The sequence below is a fragment of the Watersipora subatra genome, chromosome 3 (genome assembly GCF_963576615.1).
Source record: "Watersipora subatra chromosome 3, tzWatSuba1.1, whole genome shotgun sequence".
Classification (NCBI taxonomy): Eukaryota; Metazoa; Bryozoa; class Gymnolaemata; order Cheilostomatida; family Watersiporidae; genus Watersipora; species Watersipora subatra.
In genome coordinates, this window is record NC_088710.1 from 66240049 (window position 1) to 66260773 (window position 20725).

At 37.8% G+C, this 20725-nt stretch overlaps 1 protein-coding gene across 3 annotated transcripts; it reads right to left on the minus strand.

Moving 5' to 3' along the window:
- Positions 1-632: 632 nt before the first annotated feature.
- Positions 633-20477, minus strand: LOC137391416 (zinc finger protein 64-like). 3 transcript variants are annotated; one of them, XM_068077882.1, is made up of 13 exons: positions 20343-20437; positions 18067-18163; positions 17405-17597; positions 15802-15944; positions 11540-11641; positions 11360-11441; positions 7826-7967; positions 6307-6491; positions 5893-6052; positions 4164-4316; positions 2112-2297; positions 1758-1905; positions 634-1119 (listed from the first exon to the last, which is right to left on the minus strand). In XM_068077882.1, the coding sequence occupies exons 3-13, from the start codon at positions 17592-17594 to the stop codon at positions 1060-1062; spliced, it is 1551 nt and encodes a 516-aa protein (XP_067933983.1). In that variant the 5' UTR covers positions 17595-17597; positions 18067-18163; positions 20343-20437; the 3' UTR covers positions 634-1059. The 3 variants fall into 3 exon arrangements, with proteins under 3 accessions (XP_067933985.1, XP_067933983.1, XP_067933984.1); XM_068077884.1 differs by lacking the exon at positions 18067-18163 and having other exon boundaries at positions 633-1119; positions 20343-20477; XM_068077883.1 differs by lacking the exon at positions 20343-20437 and having other exon boundaries at positions 18067-18211.
- Between the last annotated feature and the right edge of the window lie 248 nt (positions 20478-20725).

The following is a 20725-nucleotide window of genomic DNA, read 5'->3' on the forward strand; positions in this document are numbered from 1 at the left end:
TTGCCTGCGATTATATAGTAATTGGTTGAAAAAGACTTCACCCCAAACTGTAAATGTTTCTAGCATCCGAACGCTGCCACAGCACAAATTCACTCTTCAACTTTGGTCATGAGTAACTTTTTGTCAGCAATGATGACTTTTTAGATTGTCATTCTTGGTTATTGTATTGTTTACGATTTTTTGTTCCTTTTTCAATAAATATTGACACACTAATCTAGATTCTACAAGTTTTCAAGTTCATTTTTTTGCAACAATAGTTCCTCAAATGGAATTCGATTAAATTGCCTAACGGTAAGTTGTATGGGAACATAGAAATGGCTTCTTGTACAATATTTGTGTTCATTGACGTTTAATGCTGTGAATTCCCTCTATGAAAACTAAACCATGATCACTGGCTATACCTGGTGCGTTAGTCTCGCTGTAAGTCATTATGAATGTACACACAGCCAATTTTATAAAAACATGTGGATTGATTCGACTTATAACGGTGGGAGACAATTTCACATACATTAGCTGTGAGTTTAATTTTGCAAAGCTTTGTGAATGTTATGAGCACACTAAATTTCATCATGGTCCGTTAATTCCAATCAATCAAAAATTTAAATCTAGTAATTTCAAGAGAAGATAAATCTTGTAAAAGAGAATGCCTGAACAATCAATCTCAATGCAATGTATTAAATTGCCTCCAATGGTTATACGGTATATTCGTATGAATTACATTGACAATATCATGGCATCACAAACAATATTCTGTAGGGAAGAGATGCTAATAAGACCGGTAAAATAGTGTCAGCGTAAGTTGGTGTCCCATAAGTGGAAAAGCCTCATCAGCATGGTGTATCACGCTTTCTATAGGTTTTATACTGGACAGGTTCTGTGTGCTATCCAAATGTGTAACTACATCAAATCCATTTGTTGATTAACGGCAAATCTGATAATATTTACTCTATAATAAATATAACAATGAAAGACTGACTATTCGCAGCAGGTGATATGTTGAGAAGTGGTGTATAGAGCAAGCAGTCAAGCCGGGTCAGGAGAGGAGTAAATCGGCTCGTGTCAAGATGTATGCAACTCAATCTGACTAGCGGCTAACAAGCCCTCCGCTGCTTCTGTAAGCTGCAAATTAGGTACATATCTATATTGCCGCCATACAATGATATTGGTCGGTAAGGTCACACAGTAGTGTATGGTGACTGCTTTAGTTTATTGCAAGTGATGAAAGAAAGCATCGGAGACGGGAATGCATGTCAGGGAATTGGAATTATAAATAGGGTGGTCAATGGAAAACCACGGAAGTCAACTTTGAATAAAACCTGAAGAACATGGAACATAGAACCTCATGGACAACTCTATGGAATCTGGATAAAGATGATTAATGCTACACTATATAATAATACTATCGTGTACCTCTGGGCATTACAGGAATTTGGTTGTGTGGTAAAATCGTGTTTGCTTGATTATGTAAAATGTTGAAAGAGTTGTTTGAAAACAGAGTTGGAGTTAATGTGATAACCAAGTACAGACGCTGGTGTTAGATTGCGTAGGAAGTCAAAGCTGTATATATATATAGGTACGAACTAAACTCAATATAATTTCTCACCAGGTAAATGAGAAATGTAAGGTCTGCTGACAGCACTAAAAATACCACTAAAGATTTGTATAATAAATAAATTTAACAGGAAATGAGTCAGCCACGGTTTCCAGACCACAGTGAATGAAGACCGAGTTCGGAAGAGATGCGCAACATATCTTACCAGATCAAGGTCAACAGCTGTCGTATCTCCATCAACCTGAATATTGATAGTATTAGGGTCTGCCACGACTATTTGCTGAAGTCCAATACTAGGGTCCGGTTCTAAGTCAAGGTCAGAAGGGTTGTATACTCTCGGACCATTGATATGCCTGCAGCAGAGGCAAGTAAGAGAGTGCAAGTGAGCGGGAATAGAGGGCTGCATCAGCAGGTATGCTCAGTACAAATAAGACAGCTCGCTGCCTGTGGCAGCAGAAGACAACTGCAGTCGCAGGCTTTCATGTTACAAGAACCAATGAGATTGCCCGAACCATATTAAAATATGAATGAGAGGATAAATAATAAAAAGGGGACTCACTGCACCAGCTTGACAGCCTCTGTTGGTAGCAACGAGTGTTTGTTTTTGTAATGAGCATGAATCTGGGGCCTCTGTATACAAGAGAAATCACAAAACTTGCAGCTGAAGGGCTTCTCAGTACGGTGCCTCCACTCGTGTCGCCTCAGAGCTGACTTGTCGTGGGTCTTGTATTCACAGTAAGAGCAACTGCAAGGGAATATGCAAACTGCGACTAACCAGAGCTGCCATATTTATTGGCGTATAATGCACACCCTTACTTTTTTTTAATTGCTATAAACTATTTCTTTTATTTTTTTGCATTCGGTCTTGTCTACATTTGGACTGCATCTCGTCAAAGCGTGAGCCCGTATTTTGGATGCCATTAGATAATCTATCATGAATACATAACTAACCGGAATAACGAAAGGTTGCGAACATCTCTGTATTCTTTTAAATGAAAATAAAAAATTTCAAATGATCAATAATCTCTCAAATGTACAATTTTTTTGCTTATTAACGAAATGTTTACGATTTTGTTTGCCTGCAACCCCAACCTTTAATGACCATTTAGGGTGCATTAATATCGAAAAACAAGGTGTTTTGCTCCCAACTGATGCAGTTGCAAAGCAGTTATTTGACAGCTTTAGAACATGAAACATCCGTTTTGCCATACCAACTATTGCTAGTTGTAAAACAGGTCCTACGAAAATTGTTAAAAATGCTTAGGCAAATCGTTTTCAGTAAATCCAGCAACAGCGCACTATGTGACTACCAGTATTTACTCTTGTGCAATGCGCACTCTTAATTTTTGACTAAAAATTAATACAGACGATGCACATTTTAACTCCGATTCAATATTCCAAACAGGCTCTTTAGGACTTCAGCCTGCAGTTCAACCAGACAGTTAGAGGCAAAGTTAATTAATGATGTTTTCTACCTTGCTTATTTACTTTCAAACTACCGCAACAAAATACAAAAAAAGAAAACAAACAATGAGTGCTGCTTCCACATGTAGCCTAGATTCCTAGAGTAATAATTCAAATTCTTATACAATCTGATTGAAAGCAAACTAATTAATGATATGGTAACTTAAGTTTAACAACTACAACTCGAACCTTAGTAACTCAACTTTATTAATAAAATTAAAACAACAATAATGGTTATCACTATAATTAACTCTTTTGCTACCAAATAAATTTTCATGGAGACAAATTTTAAATAAACCCAATATTTGACACTAGCGCATGTAAGTTGTTATAACATTTGACGAGATTAATTGGCACAAAATTGTACATCATCTGATGGCATAAAAAGGCCACATATGTGTCGCAGAATCAGTTGGGACATTTTCTTTTGTGCAGTCCATATTATCACTGTGGACAAGTTAAACATATTATCACTGTGGACAAGTTAAACATATTATCATGGTGAACAAGTTAAACATATTATCATGGTGAACAAGTTAAACATATTATCATGGTGAACAAGTTAAACATATTATCATGGTGAACAAGTTAAACAGGTTTCGAGTCAGACAAGTTCCCAGCAGCAATTATATCTTACTGCATTATAATTACTGTTTAAAATAACTGTCACTCCCTATCGGCTATCACTATTGTCCAATAGATAATTATCGGAAGTACATTGATCTACAATTTGTGAAACCTACATAGCTGTAATGCTTCTGATCATCACGAAGAAATAGCTATAAAAATGGGCTTTTAAAAAGCGAAACGTGTGATGGCTAATGTGTAAGGTAAACGTGAGATGTTTTCCATTGGCTCAACACAAACATATGATTGTTTCCTTTCGTTTACTGGAAGGAAACTTCCACGTAACGACACGATACGCTAATTATACAGCTCCTTACCAATCAGAAATGTTTTGTACTACGCTTGCAAAAGCCACTCCATTTCCACAACATTTTGCTTTGATAGATACGTATGGCATGTTACGATTTATGACGTCCGGTTATATTCAAGATAGGCTTAAATGCTGGATATACAGTAGTTTATTTCGAACCTTGTATTTGGTGGACAAACTGTTGAGGGATAACAAATTATGCTTACTTACACAATGTCCTTGACCCCGCTGTGTATCTTAGAGTGTATATTAAACTTAGACTTCACTTTAGTTTTATATGAGCAGTTGGCGCATCTCAACCAAGGCAGTTTCTCATCGAGCTCAGGTCTCGGACGAGATCTGATTCGCTTGATTAACGCTTCCCTGCAGAATTAATGTAAAAATGAGTCATACATTACAGCCAGTGGATGTTAGAGCACTTTGTAAGAGAAATAGGACAAGGTAAAGGAGGAGATGTAAACAGATCTTAAATTTAGTCAATAACTGCACTAAGCAAACCTAATCTCTTCCACACGCCAATGATTGTGTTTCCAAGGCTACTTCTTTCTACATGTAACAACACCTATGTTTATTTATTTATGAAAACTAGCTATAGGACTGCCAGCTTCTAAAACAAACTATTTATTTAATGTCAAGGCTGTAAAATAAAATTGCTTTATTGAGATAAAATATGAGCTCACAAAGATGCGCAATTCCACTTACTATCATAATATCAGCCATTACAGGACATGAATCATATTTCATTAGGGCAGATTGACAGGTAGCTCTTGTTCTAATATTCAAAATGAGGTGTCTCAACTTACACCGCTATCCTTCATTAATGGGCCATAAAGCTGCGCTATATAGCTAAGAGGGCGGGATTTGAATGAAAGACATAAGCGATGTATTCTTTGATGTTTATATCAGCCTGGTTCACATTGACGCCATCCACCAGTAAAGGACATGTCAGATAGACTGGAATGTTTGACCAAAGCAAACATTTTCATTTTTATATTACTGTGAAAGCTCTACTTATCAAAGACTCCACATACGAAATTTTAAAGTTGTGAGTATAAAATTGTTTCTAGATACGAAAGGCCTTTCGTATTTTGGCCTGTTTGTTTGTTTCATATCTTGGGTAGTTAATTTGTTTCATACTTTTGTCTGTATGCTTCCCATGGGTACGATGTATAACGTCCCTGTCTCAGTTTCATTTGCTAGCGAGAGTCAGTAAACGATAAGTGTTAATTTTTCATTCGTTGTATAACTTCGAGTTATCATATGTCACATGACATAAAAGGTAGAAAAACTTTATAGCAATTCAAGTTCTGCATTTATGCATGATGAGACTGTTTTTTGGAATGTGGTAAATATATTTCTACTTGCTTTCTTAGAGCATTTATTCCGAGAAAAAAGCTAAGACAACATCCACCTGCTCTGACCTCTGACCTGCGTCATCCTCCCACTCCCTGGGATCTTCACTAGCCTTCTCTAAACAGTCAATATCAAAGCTAAAGAAGCTTACTGTTTTTAGTTTTTGTTTGTTATTTCTCTTTATTTATTGTGTACTTTTTCTTTTCATTATTTGGTAATATAATAATAAAATTCTAACGTGTGTTTGTTAGAGGTTTTAACCATTACACGTATTTATAAATTATACAAATAGCATATCCGAGTTTTTACGGAGGCTTGGAACTGATTAGGGCATTTAAGGTAAAATCTATTTCTATTTACAAAAATTTTTATTTAGAAAATGGCTTCCAGAATGAATTACTTTTGTAAGTAGAGGCTCCACTGTACTCTTTTACGCATGAACAGCACTGATGTGAAGCAGGCCTTAGCTGCATGGTAACCAAGGTCCAAATGAATCAAATGCAAAATGGCCGCAAGGCAGCAAAAGCACCTAAGCCATAGCATAACAAATAGAACTGTGCAAAAAACTCTCATCTTCGGAACCTACCTCTCTTGCTCAGTACCAAGTTTGTGTTTGAGCACTTCATGGTCATGTAGATTTTTCTTGTTTTTGAAAGTGTAAGTGCAATACTGACATGCATATGGCCTCTCCTTACTGTGACATGACATATGCCTCTGTAAGTCAAATAACTTCACAAATCCTTTGCCTGTAAATGATGCAAGAGCTATATGAAATCATTGGCAGCGTGACAGCATAGCAAAAACTACAACCAGAACAGGAATGGGGAGCAGGCATCTGCATGGGGTGTTTGTTCACCATATGTATGCAGAGTCTGCAGAGAGCCCCAGCTACAAATACTTACCGCATACAGAACAGGAATTGGGAGCAGGCATCTGCATGGGGTGTTTGTTCACCATGTGTATGCAGAGTCTGCAGAGAGCCCTAGCTACAAATACTTACCGCACACAGAACAGGAATGGGGAGCAGGCATCTGCACGGGGTGCTTGTTCACCATGTGTATGTAGAGTCCATACCAAGCTTTGGCTATTGGTGCTGCCTTCCCACAGAAACAACACTGGAGCTTCTTGCTGTTGCCTATGTGACACCGTTTGTGTATGTCCAGCACCAGTTGACGACTGCATTTCCTGTTAAAAACCAGAAACCCTAGATACTGAAAAGATGACACGAATATTACGCAGTAAAGTGAATAAATGAGCAAATATTGAGCAGTTTAACAACTTGTACTTCAGGTAGACTAAGCAGGTAAATATTAGAGATAAAGATAGACAGACTTCACAATTGTGCTTCACCAATGCTGCAATTTCAGTATGGGACAAACAGTTCAAGCAGTCATATGTGTGAGAGATCATAAAATAACTGTACTCGGATAACAAGGTACCTAACAGTAATAAAATTAACGCTTTCCTTATGCAAAAAAGTAACTGTTGTACTTATGTTGAAAAAATAAACATTGTAAACTACATCAAGTTGGAAACACCATCTCTAGGTGCAATTTTACAATTCTGTTCTTATGTGTTTCTATGGAAGAATGTGCCAAATCATGATAAGAAAATACTGTACCTACTTGTGACAAAAAATAGTATACCTACTTGTAACAAGGAAATACTACACCTACTTGTAACAAAGAAATACTGTACCTACTCTGACAAAGAAATACTGTACCTATGTGTGAAAAGGAACTACTGTACTTATTTGTGACAAGATGATGCCAAAAAATTTTACTCATCTTACCCATGTAAAAAAATTAGGTCATTTATGGTATATGATAAAATCCCTTACAAGAAAAGTGAAACACTTTGACACTGACGCCAAAACACAGAGTGTCAAGGTAACAGAAATACTGTACCTAAAAGTTACAAGGTAACAGAAACGCTGTACCCAGAGGTGACAAGGCAAGAGAAATCCTGTACCTACGTGTGATGAGGTAACTAAAAGGCTATACCTACGTGTGGCGAGGTAACTAAAAGACTATACATACGTGTGACGAGGTAACTAAAAGGCTGTACCTACGTGTGACAAGGTAACTAAAAGGTTATACCTACATGTGACGAGGTAACTAAAAGGTTATACCTACGTGTGACGAGGTAACTAAAAGTCTATACCTACGTGTGACAAGGTAACTAAAAGGCTATACCTACGTGTGACAAGGTAACTAAAAGGCTATACCTACGTGTGATGAGGTAACTAAAAGGCTATACCTGCATGTGACAAGGTAACTAAAAGGCTATACCTATGTGTGACAAGGTAACTGAAAGGCTATACCTAGGTGTGACGAGGTAACTAAAAGGCGATACCTACGTGTGACGAGGTAACTAAAAGGCCATACCTACGTGTGACGAGGTAACTAAAAGGCTATACCTACGTGTGACGAGGTAACTAAAAGGCTATACCTACGTGTGACGAGGTAACTAAAAGGCTATACATACGTGTGACGAGGTAACCACAAGGCTATACCTACGTGTGACAAAGAGCACAACTGAAGGTTCTATGCTGTTCACTTCCTTCAGGTTCACAAGTCGACTCATATAGGAGGGATTTAGTTTTCTTCAGTGTTTTCCTTTTCCTTGTTATATAGGCGGTATTGTTGATCACCGAGACATCTGTGTAGTAAAAACTCTATGCAAGGGAGAATATCTAATAGCAAGTCAATATTTGCATATGTATTGATCTGCAATCCTTTCCATAAGCATGATCTGTAATTGTTCCCATAAGCAATGCAAGTTTGAAAGGGGGAAAAATAAATAGTTGTTGTCTTCTCTTCGGATAAAAACGCATGAGACAACTACTGATACTCAGTTGCTAGTTTATCAATGCCCATTTATACCTGCCGCTTAATATAATATCAACACAAACTAAATACAATAAGTATAATAAATACAAAAAAAATCAAATTACAAAAAATAAAAGACTTAAAAAACAAGGTAGCCGAAGATAAATATTCAGGTTTTTCATATTATAAAGCAATTTTAGAAATGCGGAAGTAATATTTTACTATCAAAAAACAATGCACAAAAGTATTGAAAATTGATAAGAGGCATGAATAGGTGCATTCATAGGTCTAAGGAGGTCGAACTTGCACATCTGCATAGGTTACAGTATCAAATCATCAACTTGATATCCCTTACGGTCGCCAACTATATTGTATACTTAACAGAACACAACACTAGTATATATGTACACTAGTCATATACATGTTACATAGCAGTTACATTGCCGTTAAATGCTTCCAGCTGCGGTGCCTCAGATGTTAGCCCTTTTATCAGACAAGCAAGATTTTTCAGAACAATAGTACCCAAAATAAAGTTTACCTGACCTTCACCTATTGGTAGGAGTAACTACATTTATTTTAAAGAAGTGCATTTCTCAACTGTATAAGCATAGAAGCGCAGAGATTTTAATCAGTTGTCCGCACGCATAGATATCTTTGAGGAGTTTAGACAAGAAAGCTAGTTATAAGAAATATGGTGAGTGCTAGATCAGAAGAGCCATGCGCGGCTACCAATATGAAGTAGAGAAACACAGGCTACTGATATGAAGTAGAGATACACAGGCTACCAATATGAAATAGACTGACACAGGCTACCGATATGAAATAAAGATACACAGACTACCGATATGAAGTAGAGATACACAGGCTACCGATATGAAGTAGAGATACACAGGCTATCAATATGAAATAGACTGACACAGGCTACCGATATGAAATAAAGATACACAGACTACCGATAAGAAGTAGAGATACACAGGCTACCGATATGAAGTAGAGATACACAGGCTACCGATATGAAATAAAGATACACAGGCGTCTTATGTATTAAACTCTCTAGTGACTAGAAGACTGTGGATAACATTAAAATAGTCCAATCCAAGCTCTGGCTATTGGCGCTGCCTTTTCACAGAAACAACACTGAAGCTTTTTGCTGTTGCCTACATGATACCGTGAACCAGCTATTTGAACCATTACATGTGAAACCATTACCACATTTTTTTTATCCAGATTAATATGTCACGCTGTAAAACCAAAATATGCATCGTCTAATGACTGCTCATATTGTCATTCAGAATATCAGAACATATCGGGTGTCAATCAATCCAGCAACGGTATGTGCATACGGCATGTGCATATGGCATGTGCATACGGCATGTGCATATGGCATGTGCATATGGCATGCGCTTACGGCATGCGCTTACGGCATGTGAATACGGCATGTGCGTATGGCATGCGCTTACGGCATGCGCTTACGGCATGTGAATATGGCATGTGCATATGGCATGCGCTTACGGCATGCGCTTACGGCATGTGAATACGGCATGTGCGTATGGCATGTGCGTATGGCATGTGCATATGGCATGTGCATACGGCATGTGCACACGGCACGTGCACACGGTGAATGATTTGACAGAATCGAATGAAAGATCTGAATTAAAACCAATGGCATGAAAACCATGCTAGCCAATTACTTTGATTTTCACAAGAACTATATTTGGTGATGCTATACGTAACGCTCTCTCTGAGCCTGCAATCTAGTCTCAGTGGAAGTAGCGCCATCAATTAAACTCCACTTTAAGGGAAGAGTATTGTTGGTCCTTGTTCACCTGACCTCAGTACCGCAATAGCTCAAACCTATGCTAAGTTTTCATACAGCGATCGAGTAGCGACACCTGGGTGTGCAGGACCGGAGCGCTACACTGGGCCGACAAGCAGATCATGTTTCTATAGGGTGCTATAGTAGAGCGATGGTTGCACGACGCCTCATGTCAAGGTCGTATCTTTAAAGATGAACTGACACAAAATTTAAGTTGATTTTATCAAAAAGTATCGAAACATCAAAACATTCTTATATCAAAACATTCTTCTATGATTTGCAATTGTTTTTGATGTTTGATAATTGTCTGACTGCCAGGATGTTTCAAGATTAAAATTGATAAAACATGTTCTCAGTTGAAACGCTCACATCAATCTATAGTTGCAAAGAGACAGACAGAGTAGAGACGCATAACGCTCCAAGTTGAACACAATAGCCGATATTAACTGTAGCAATGATAACAACTAGTTACATCGCACAAACTTTTCTTCTGAGCATTCAAGTCTGATGAAGTATTGTCAATTTTAATCCTGAAACAGCCTGGCAGCTAGATCAACCTAAACACCAAAACATTCGCAAATGATAGAAAAACACTGATACTTTTTGATACTTTACTAGCACTAACATTGATACTGAAAAAATTCCAATACTTTCTACTAAAATTTACTAAATAAAATCTACTAAAATTTTGCGCAAGTTCATGTTTAAAGGGTAAAGAGGTAAAGGTCATTTACCTCTGTAAAAGGTAAAGGACAAATGACGCTATGAAGCAACAGGGAAGCAAGACCCAGAGCCGTATAGTTTCCCAGAGTCCGGCATCAAAAACCGGAAACAAAAGCACTTGTTTCCAAACAAACTTGATCGACATACTGATCTCTAATAGAATATTCATACCTCGCGCTCAAACCGCTCTTTTTTGCATTTACTTTAAATTTTTACAAAAAGTTATTAGTAGCTTTTTGTAGGGAATTTTGTTCCCTTTTAAATGGTGTTTGATGCAACAATCGATTTTAAAGCAACTGCTAATGGGAGTAATTTTTGTTGGTTAATGTTGCGGCCACTCTCCATTATAACTTATATAAAATAGTCAGCGCGATCTGTTTGTTTGGAAACGAGCGAGCTCCCATTTACGCTTCCGTTGGTCGCAAGACTCTGTGAAACTATACGGCCCTGGCAAGACCTATGAGCATGCAAAGGTGCGGCGTGGTTGGTCGCTAAAGCTGTTCTCATCACACAAAGATGGTGCATCACCCAGTCGTTTTATTTCCAAACAGAAACACTGAATCACGACAGAATGAGATCTTTCCATGATGACATTGCAGTATCGTATGAGGGCGTGTCGCTACAATATCGCTCAATAAAAACTCAGTATTAAAGTCATCTGGGATGAGTAACCTGAAACATACCTTGAGAGGTTGATGGAACTTTTGCTCTAAGCCTCTGGTCCAGCTTCTTTGGATGGTTGGAAGATATGTGTATTGAGACATCCTACAAAATTCAAACAATTGATGGTCAGACTCGAGAAGAGAATGGAATCCAATCAGGTGAATGGTGGGAAATACTAGAAATATGAAGTTGGACGCTACCTTGAAGCTCTGGTGTTTGTAGTCACAGTAGGTGCAAGTGAAGAAAAGTGCTGGCTTTATGTGCTTTGGAAACATTGCCATGTCAGTGCTGGGCATCTTCACCTAAAATAATGTATCTTAACATAGATTAAACACATGCCTTTCCTGCCTTCATACATGTATGTGTATACTATATGTACACCTTTGCGTAGAAACCTACATGCCTCTTGAGGTATCCAGCCAGTCATCCTATAAATGAGGGTCAGTAAAACAGTCTTGCACCCTACTAAATTTTTCATAACCCGAGTTTTACAAATGTGATCAGTTTGGGAAAATCACCATTTTAAGAGTTATCTTCCCATTTCTCCAATTGAAAAATTATCTCACTTCCAGTTTTGTCAGCCATTTTAAAAATGGTCCCTAGTGCACCCTGCAATGTGAGCTGTGATAGAATTTTTCGTTTGTAAAAAGAAAGCACCTGTCAACATCAGTAGGAATATTCATCAAGTCAATAGTGATGACTCATTTTGATAAAAACTCAATAAAACACTAGGTTCAGAAAATTAAAGCTGGTGCATGTGAGTCTGACCAGAGATATCAGGGACCAGAAACAAGGTGACAGACCTTCATCACTGAGAAGCCTGACAAAACACAAATCAGATGATGGGAATGAATCGGCATATCAATATTGATGACATCACCTAATGTTTCGACATGAGTCATGGGAGTAGAGTTGAAATTATGAGTCACCGAGGGCTTCTGCAAAGTCACGATGATGATGAAATCTTAAACTGAAGAGCAATAAGAGATGAGACATGGGTATGCAACTTCAAATTTCAATCATAAGACCCTTACCTGGGTGGCGTCATTCCCCTCACAAAAAACTACAAAAATCTAAGCCCAGCAGTCGGCAGGCAAGATCATGGCAACCGTATTCTAAGATGTCACTGGACCAATATTGGCTGATTTCACACTAACAGGGGTCACTATTAACTCTGATACATATGGTGAGACACTTGAAAGGCTAGGTTAGGCTTCGCTTGGCCATGTCTAGAGTGTTACCACAACTTGGAGATATCAGACCCAGTTTTATGGCCCATGAGTTAATCGCCAGATTTAGCTGAATGACCTTGATCCCACACCATACCCAGACTCTCCCTCCAGACTGGCCCCTCCAGACTATCACCCGATACGCTCATTCTCCAGAAACTCATCTACATGTATTTGGTCGACTAAAGGAGAGGTAATAAAGGAAGCAGATGTGAAGCTGTCAAAGCTTGTAAAAGCTGTTGTGAATACATGGTCAAAAGATCAAACTGTTTGCTTCAAAGTGGCTGAAATACCTGTTCTTGTTACACGGTAAAAGTCATCAACTGAGAAAGAGGCAGATTACAGTGAGCATTAAAGTCTGATATTTACGCATTGAGCAGATTGGTTGTATATCATTTCAGGGTTATACTTCAATAAAATTTGTTGCTTGAGCGCATTACTTTTAGACTGCACCTCATCTATCTCATACCTATTCACACACCTCCTGCATATATATCATACCTACTCACACACCTCCTGCATGTATCTCATACCTATTCACACACCTCCTGCATATATCTCATACCTATTCACACACCTCCTGCATATATCTCATACCTATTCACACACCTCCTGCATATATCTCATACCTATTCACACACCTCCTGCATATATCTCATACCTATTCACACACCTCCTGCATATATCTCATACCTATTCACACACCTCCTGCATATATCTCATACCTACTCACACACCTCCTGCATATATCTCATACCTACTCACACACCTCCTGCATGTATCTCATACCTACTCACACACCTCCTGCATATATCCCATACCTATTCACACACCTCCTGCATATATCTCATGCCTACTCACACACCTCCTGCATATATCTCATACCTATTCACACACATCCTGCATATATCTCATACCTATTCACACACCTCCTGCATATATCTCATACCTACTCACACACCTCCTGCATATATCTCATACCTATTCACACACATCCTGCATATATCTCATACCTATTCACACACCTCCTGCATATATCTCATACCTACTCACACACCTCCTGCATATATCTCATACCTACTCACACACCTCCTGCATGTATCTCATACCTACTCACACACCTCCTGCATATATCCCATACCTATTCACACACCTCCTGCATATATCTCATGCCTACTCACACACCTCCTGCATGTATCTCATACCTATTCACACACATCCTGCATATATCTCATACCTATTCACACACCTCCTGCATATATCTCATACCTATTCACACACCTCCTGCATATATCTCATACCTACTCACACACCTCCTGCATGTATCTCATACCTATTCACACACCTCCTGCATGTATCTCATACCTATTTACACACACCTGCATATATCTCATACCTATTCACACACCTCCTGCATATATCTCATACCTATTCACACACCTCCTGCATATATCTCATACCTATTCACACACCTCCTGCATTTATCTCATGCCTACTCACACACCTCCTGCATATATCTCATACCTACTCACACACCTCCTGCATGTATCTCATACCTACTCACACACCTCCTGCATGTATCTCATACCTACTCACACACCTCCTGCATATATCTCATACCTATTCACACACCTCCTGCATATATCTCATACCTACTCACACACCTCCTGCATGTATCTCATACCTATTCACACACCTCCTGCATGTATCTCATACCTATTTACACACACCTGCATATATCTCATACCTACTCACACACCTCCTGCATATATCTCATACCTACTCACACACCTCCTGCATGTATCTCATACCTATTCACACACCTCCTGCATGTATCTCATACCTACTCACACACCTCCTGCATGTATCTCATACCTATTCACACACCTCCTGCATGTATCTCATACCTACTCACACACCTCCTGCATATATCTCATACCTACTCACACACCTCCTGCATGTATCTCATACCTACTCACACACCTCCTGCATATATCCCATACCTATTCACACACCTCCTGCATATATCTCATACCTACTCACACACCTCCTGCATGTATCTCATACCTACTCACACACCTCCTGCATGTATCTCATACCTACTCACACACCTCCTGCATGTATCTCATACCTATTCACACACCTCCTGCATATATCTCATACCTACTCACACACCTCCTGCATGTATCTCATACCTATTCACACACCTCCTGCATGTATCTCATACCTACTCACACACCTCCTGCATATATCTCATACCTACTCACACACCTCCTGCATGTATCTCATACCTACTCACACACCTCCTGCATGTATCTCATACCTATTCACACACCTCCTGCATATATCTCATACCTATTCACACACCTCCTGCATATATCCTGTACATATTCACATATTTTGCAAAACATTTTGCAAAAACATGCTTTTCACTAGAAAACTCTAAAGGTGCGGCCACACGTAACGAATTATTCGTTCAATCTGACAGAATTTACGAATTTCACAGAATTCACAGATTTATTCGGCCGAATATCACAGAATCGTCTGAGCTGTGCATGCACACCGAATTCGTCAACGAAACGCTTTTAATTGGCTAACCAATCTTTTTAGCGAGCACAGTTCTAGTAGCTTTGACAAGTGGTATAGTCCAAGACACGTACGACGACACACAATAAAAGTATCACCGCGATATGACTTGATACATACGATGTAACGGCCTATATGCGCTATTGTTGGTTCTCGCTCGTTGGGTCACCATGGCAGGAACTTCTCATCGTGTATCCAGAATTTTCTTTTAGATGTTTTAGAAGCTATGAATTATTTCTTTTTCAATAATAATATTTTCTTTTTATGCAGCAAAAGCTCCGTCGCAAAAACAGTCGCTATCTCTAGCGCATATAGGTAGTTGCATCGTATGTATCAAGTCATATAGCAGTGATACTTTTATTGTGTGTCGTCGTACGTGTCTTGGACTATACCACTTGTCAAAGCTACTAGAACCGTGCACGCTAAAAAAATTGGTTAGCCAATTAAAAGCGTTTCGTTGACGAATTCGGTGTGCATGCACAGCTCAGACGATTCTGTGATATTCGGCCGAATAAATCTGTGAATTCTGTGAAATTCGTGAATTCGGTCAGATTGAACGAATAATTCGTTACGTGTGGCCGCACCTTAACAGTTCTCCATCTTTCAGAGAGTCAGCGCCCATGTTAAACTCAAAGCACTTTAAATACCTTAAAATTCAGATCAACTTCTTGGTCATCAGTTGGAAGCTGCTTGTCTTGTGACTCGACAACCGGCGTTTCTTGGTTGCTGTTGGTTGGTGAGGTCTCTGGTCTATACTCTGCAGTCTCATCTTGTTCTGTGCTAAACTGCCCTATAAGCAAGATCACCGTCTTAGCAGAGAACCTTTTCTCTAAGAAGTGCTTGGCATCAGTGTAGACTGACTGAAACAGCTAACACTAATGACACTTCATAAACTAAGTAATAAGCAATGAAAAGCCTTTCAAGTGTTACTGCTCTGAATGGGAGCGCTGAACCATTTTTATTATATCAAGAACAATTATTTTCCAAAGAGCGAGAAGTCAAGGTAGGCATAAAGGTCAAGGTCACAACTGTGGCTCTAGGGCTAACCTACAGCATCAAGATGAAAAGCTATGCCCTACACAATTAACTTGAAGAATCAAGGTCATACAGCTCTTGCTCCTTCTGTTAAACTCAAAGGTCAAGGTTACAACTATGGCTCCCTCTGTTAACATAGAGAGTTAAAGGTTGACTTGCAACAAAATTCACATTACAGTTATTTGATATGAAAAGATTCACCATGTCTTACTCTGTTGTGTTGTAAGTGACAAATATGTGAGAATGTGATTACAAGCTCTTAAAAGCTAAAAAAACGAACAGTTAATCGCAGCCACACGAGACCGCCATAGTTAGGATTCGCTTTCCAAAACGGCTCCAATAGGACGTAGTTGTTGCAGGATGGTTTCTGTTTACAAATTCATGCAACCTCATTCGTGAAAATATTTTCACAAATATACTTCACGCATTCAATAAAACCATGTCTACTGTTCTTACACGTCTGTTTTATGGTCATTGTAATGCTGTCCCTTTTAGCACTGATATCTTATAACTTGCCGTAAAAAATCGTTAAACTTTTTAACCTTAGCTCGAAGGAGTACATATCATTGTCTGATAAACATGACGAGCCTGTTGGCCACCTGTGATAATTGAAAAGTGCTGCAAAAATTATTTTCGAAGTATTGGGTCACATGATCAGATTACGACTTGACGATTAGATAATGCCGAAACAAAACTGTAAAGTAGTGAGCATCTATATTTGATACGGGGTCTTCGGTAAAACCCGAAGTGTTTGTCATAAACTAGTGCTAGGATAAGTTTCATATTGAGGTTTTTATTGGCCTTTCAATTCACGTGAGAACATCACGTGACAAGACGATAACCAAACTGTAATGACTACGTCAGATAAATAAACAGATTCCAATCTACGGCGGCTTTTCGTTTTTGAGTTTTTAAGAGCTTGTAATCACATTTCCACATATTTGGCACCTACAACACAACAGAGTAAGACATGGTGAATCTTTTGATACCAAATAACTGTAATGTGAATTTTGTTGCAAGTCAACCTTTAAGGTTACAATATCTTTCCCTCTGTTAACCTAGAAAGTCAAGGTTACAGCTATGGCTCTCTCTGTTAACCTAAAAAGTCAAAATTACAGCTACAGATTCCTCTGTTAACCTAGAAAGTCAAGGTTACAGCTGTGGATCCCTCTATTAACCTAGAAAGTCATGGTTACTGCTATGATAAGTCTGTACCATGCAGCGGAGTATTCAAGTAGTCATTCTGATCTGTGAGTGAGTTTGTAGCCAGATCAGACTCCCTCTGCAGATGACTAGCTAACATGTGGTTCTTCAGTTCCTCGATATCTGCGGACATGAGACCACACACCCCACACCTATACAGTCGGTGCATGTTTAGGTTAGTGTCTGTGTGCTCTTCTGTCATTTTCTAATAAAATAACAGCAAGATTATTAGAACTTAACATGAATAATACTTTACACATGAATGTAGAGCTCGGGTCAATCATTAGAAATTCTTACAAAATATTAAAAAAGTAAAAGATGAGATAAGTGAGCAAACATTAATTACCAGGACAGTTATCATTAGATATGTACCTTTTTACTTCTTAATCTAGGAATGACGGCTGTTGATAAATTTGAATCTTCTCAGTACAAAAATATGTTACATAGAAACAGCAAACATCCTGTATTTATGAGTGTTTTACTAGGTTGACCAACAATGTTCTAATAAAAAATACAGTTCAGAAGAGTTATGTTCAGAGCGCAAATGAGATGCATTTGCATAAAATATTCAGTTTAGAACTATACATATTAGTATAGTTGGTAAAACAATATATTGCCATTTTAATAGGCAGAGCTTTTTCAAGTTTTAAATCTTGTCAGTGCTAAGTACTTACGTTTGCATCAAATACATAAAATCACAGCGCATTGCCAATAACAGCTCGTCCTAATGCAGCAATGATTTTATCACCTCAATAAAGGAGTATGACAGTCCTACAAAAGAGCAAGGTAGAACTGTGTTCTCTGCAGCCACCAGATCATTATTACAGTTATGAAATAGCTTCTCTTTGCAGAGCAAATAGCCAAAGTTGAAGTCAAATCAATGTGATCCATCGTATAAGAGATATAAATCATTTGTAGATCTTTGGATATTAGTGATATGAAGATTTTGAAGCGAAGATCAACTCAACTTGATTTGTTAATTATCTTAGAGGCTTGATAGAGATGTCTTACATGTTGTATATTGGTTTGAGCATAAACACAGCTTTCATCTCCAACTTTGTATATATCATGCAGCAGAATAATATTTTAAAATACTGGTAATAAAAAACCAAACTGCTGATAGTTTTATGATAAAAAACATCAAACGGTCATAAGCTACATGTGATTTTCCTGCATCACAATATTGATATACTTATCTTAAAATTGAGCATAAGGTGTTTGCTCAGTAATAAGATAATAGGCTTTAAAATCACTTCAATGAGACCCTCAAACATGAAAATAGGACCTCAATGAGTGGCTATGAATCTCTATAATGTACCATTTTTTGTTGGCTATTTTTGCACGGAGATAGAGATTTCATATGTTTGATGCCAACTCTGCTTGCTCAACAAGTCATGTTCTCAAAGACGACTAAGCATGAAGCTCTAACTACATTTATAACATATACCTTGAAAATAAAATAAACTTGTCGGTTTTGCTGTATTCAATCAGAGCTAAAAAAATGAACTTTATTTCAGTTTTTAATCAATTATCGTGCACTTGGGCAAAATCTGTTTCAGTTTGTCATTTTTGAACAGGTACAAATGACAATGATTGATTTGGCTGTGCATATTAAATGACTGGTAGTCGTTGAGTTTTCTGTATTGCAACAAAGATTCTATATGGATTACGAGTTGTTTTAACTGGCACTGATTTAACATTTCGATGATGCTGCCAAAGGCTCAGATATTGTTTGTTTTGATTATTTTAAACCATGCGAAATTTGTGAGCAAATTTTGTTTAATCAAACTTTTTACTTCTAACATGTTCTAACACGGTTTTTTATAATGTGATTCATATTAAACTGTTTAGGCCTCTTTTTCCTACGTCAAAATATCAGTTGTGATTTCAATAACAAAAGACTACACTAAATAGTTTTTAATATTTTTTTATAATTTACTTTTATTATTTTATTTCAAGATCGAAAAAAAGAAAGTCTTAACAACTGCGTAACAAGCAGTTGACCTCACTCTTTACATGATCTAATTGAAGCACCAACTTTACAGCAACAAAAACTATCCTGACACATTCTTTCTGATTGATATCATATCATTCGACATTAACAATACCACGGACTACTAAAGCAATCAATTGTTTGAATAATCAAAGGTCTTACATTTTGTGTCAGTTATTTAGCACTATGCGATGAATGGTTAGTGAGATCAGGTCTTTGTCAGAGTTAGTATTAAATAAGGTATTTAACTTAAATAAATAGCTGAAATAACAAAATATAATGCCGGATATTTGAAAAAGATTTCAAATCATATTTTCATATGATACGTATTTAATTTGTAAAGCCGTGAACATAATTTGACATGGAGCACTCATTTGTATGATTTGACTTGATGTAACCAGGAACTTTGTGATTTAAAATGTGCCCTTAACAATGCTCGCAGGCCATCTCTTTATTTGAATAATAAACAACTGATCTGTTTAACGTTCTACTGGCTCTAGACACAACTGAAATTTCAGTTTCATCATTACGCCTAAAGACATATAATACTATTTAGTCTTTATTTGCTGTTTTATTGAGTAGCCCGATATGGCTATTTGCTGAAGCTTCTTATTCTTGAAGTATCATCTCCCATTGAACAACGTTAGCCATCGCCATAGAAAAAGATCACTTCCAATAAAACTACAGGAGATAATTACAGAGCTAGTTTGGTTTATGCTTGAGAACTTTATGACAAATCTAAGCAGTACGAGTTAGGCCGGCTAATAAAACTAGATGTACAGTGTATAAACATTGCTGCAATCTACAAAATATAACAATCATGTAATACGCCAGATGGGCACCACTGAGCAAACGGGATGCTACTTTACAGCAGCCAACAACAAAATGGCAGAAATCAATTAGTTTTTTATAGGTAAAACTTTGAATTAGAGCAAATATGCAAGGAAGCTTACTAACCCTATATAAGCATTTAAATATGTAAACATTCCTTGGTGTGCTGCAACAACAAACACTTGGACCTGTTCTTTTAGACAATACTTCTACGAATAATATCCAACAACGGAATAAGTAGCATAAAACATCACCCAGAATCATGACAACATCTATAAAGATGTAAGAGGTTGGAGGGCCGAAGAAACCGATAACATTTTCTAGGCGTTGGGCTTTTTTAGCCTGCACATCTTTCATTAAAATTGAAAACCACCCCTTCAGTACATCTTAGAGCCATAGCTATAGAGCGAGATTCTGATTTCGATGTTCTGCGGTGATTGGCTAGACCTTTATTTATAGTCTAAAAATAAAATAATTATTTGTTAAATAACTATTTTTTCATAAAATTA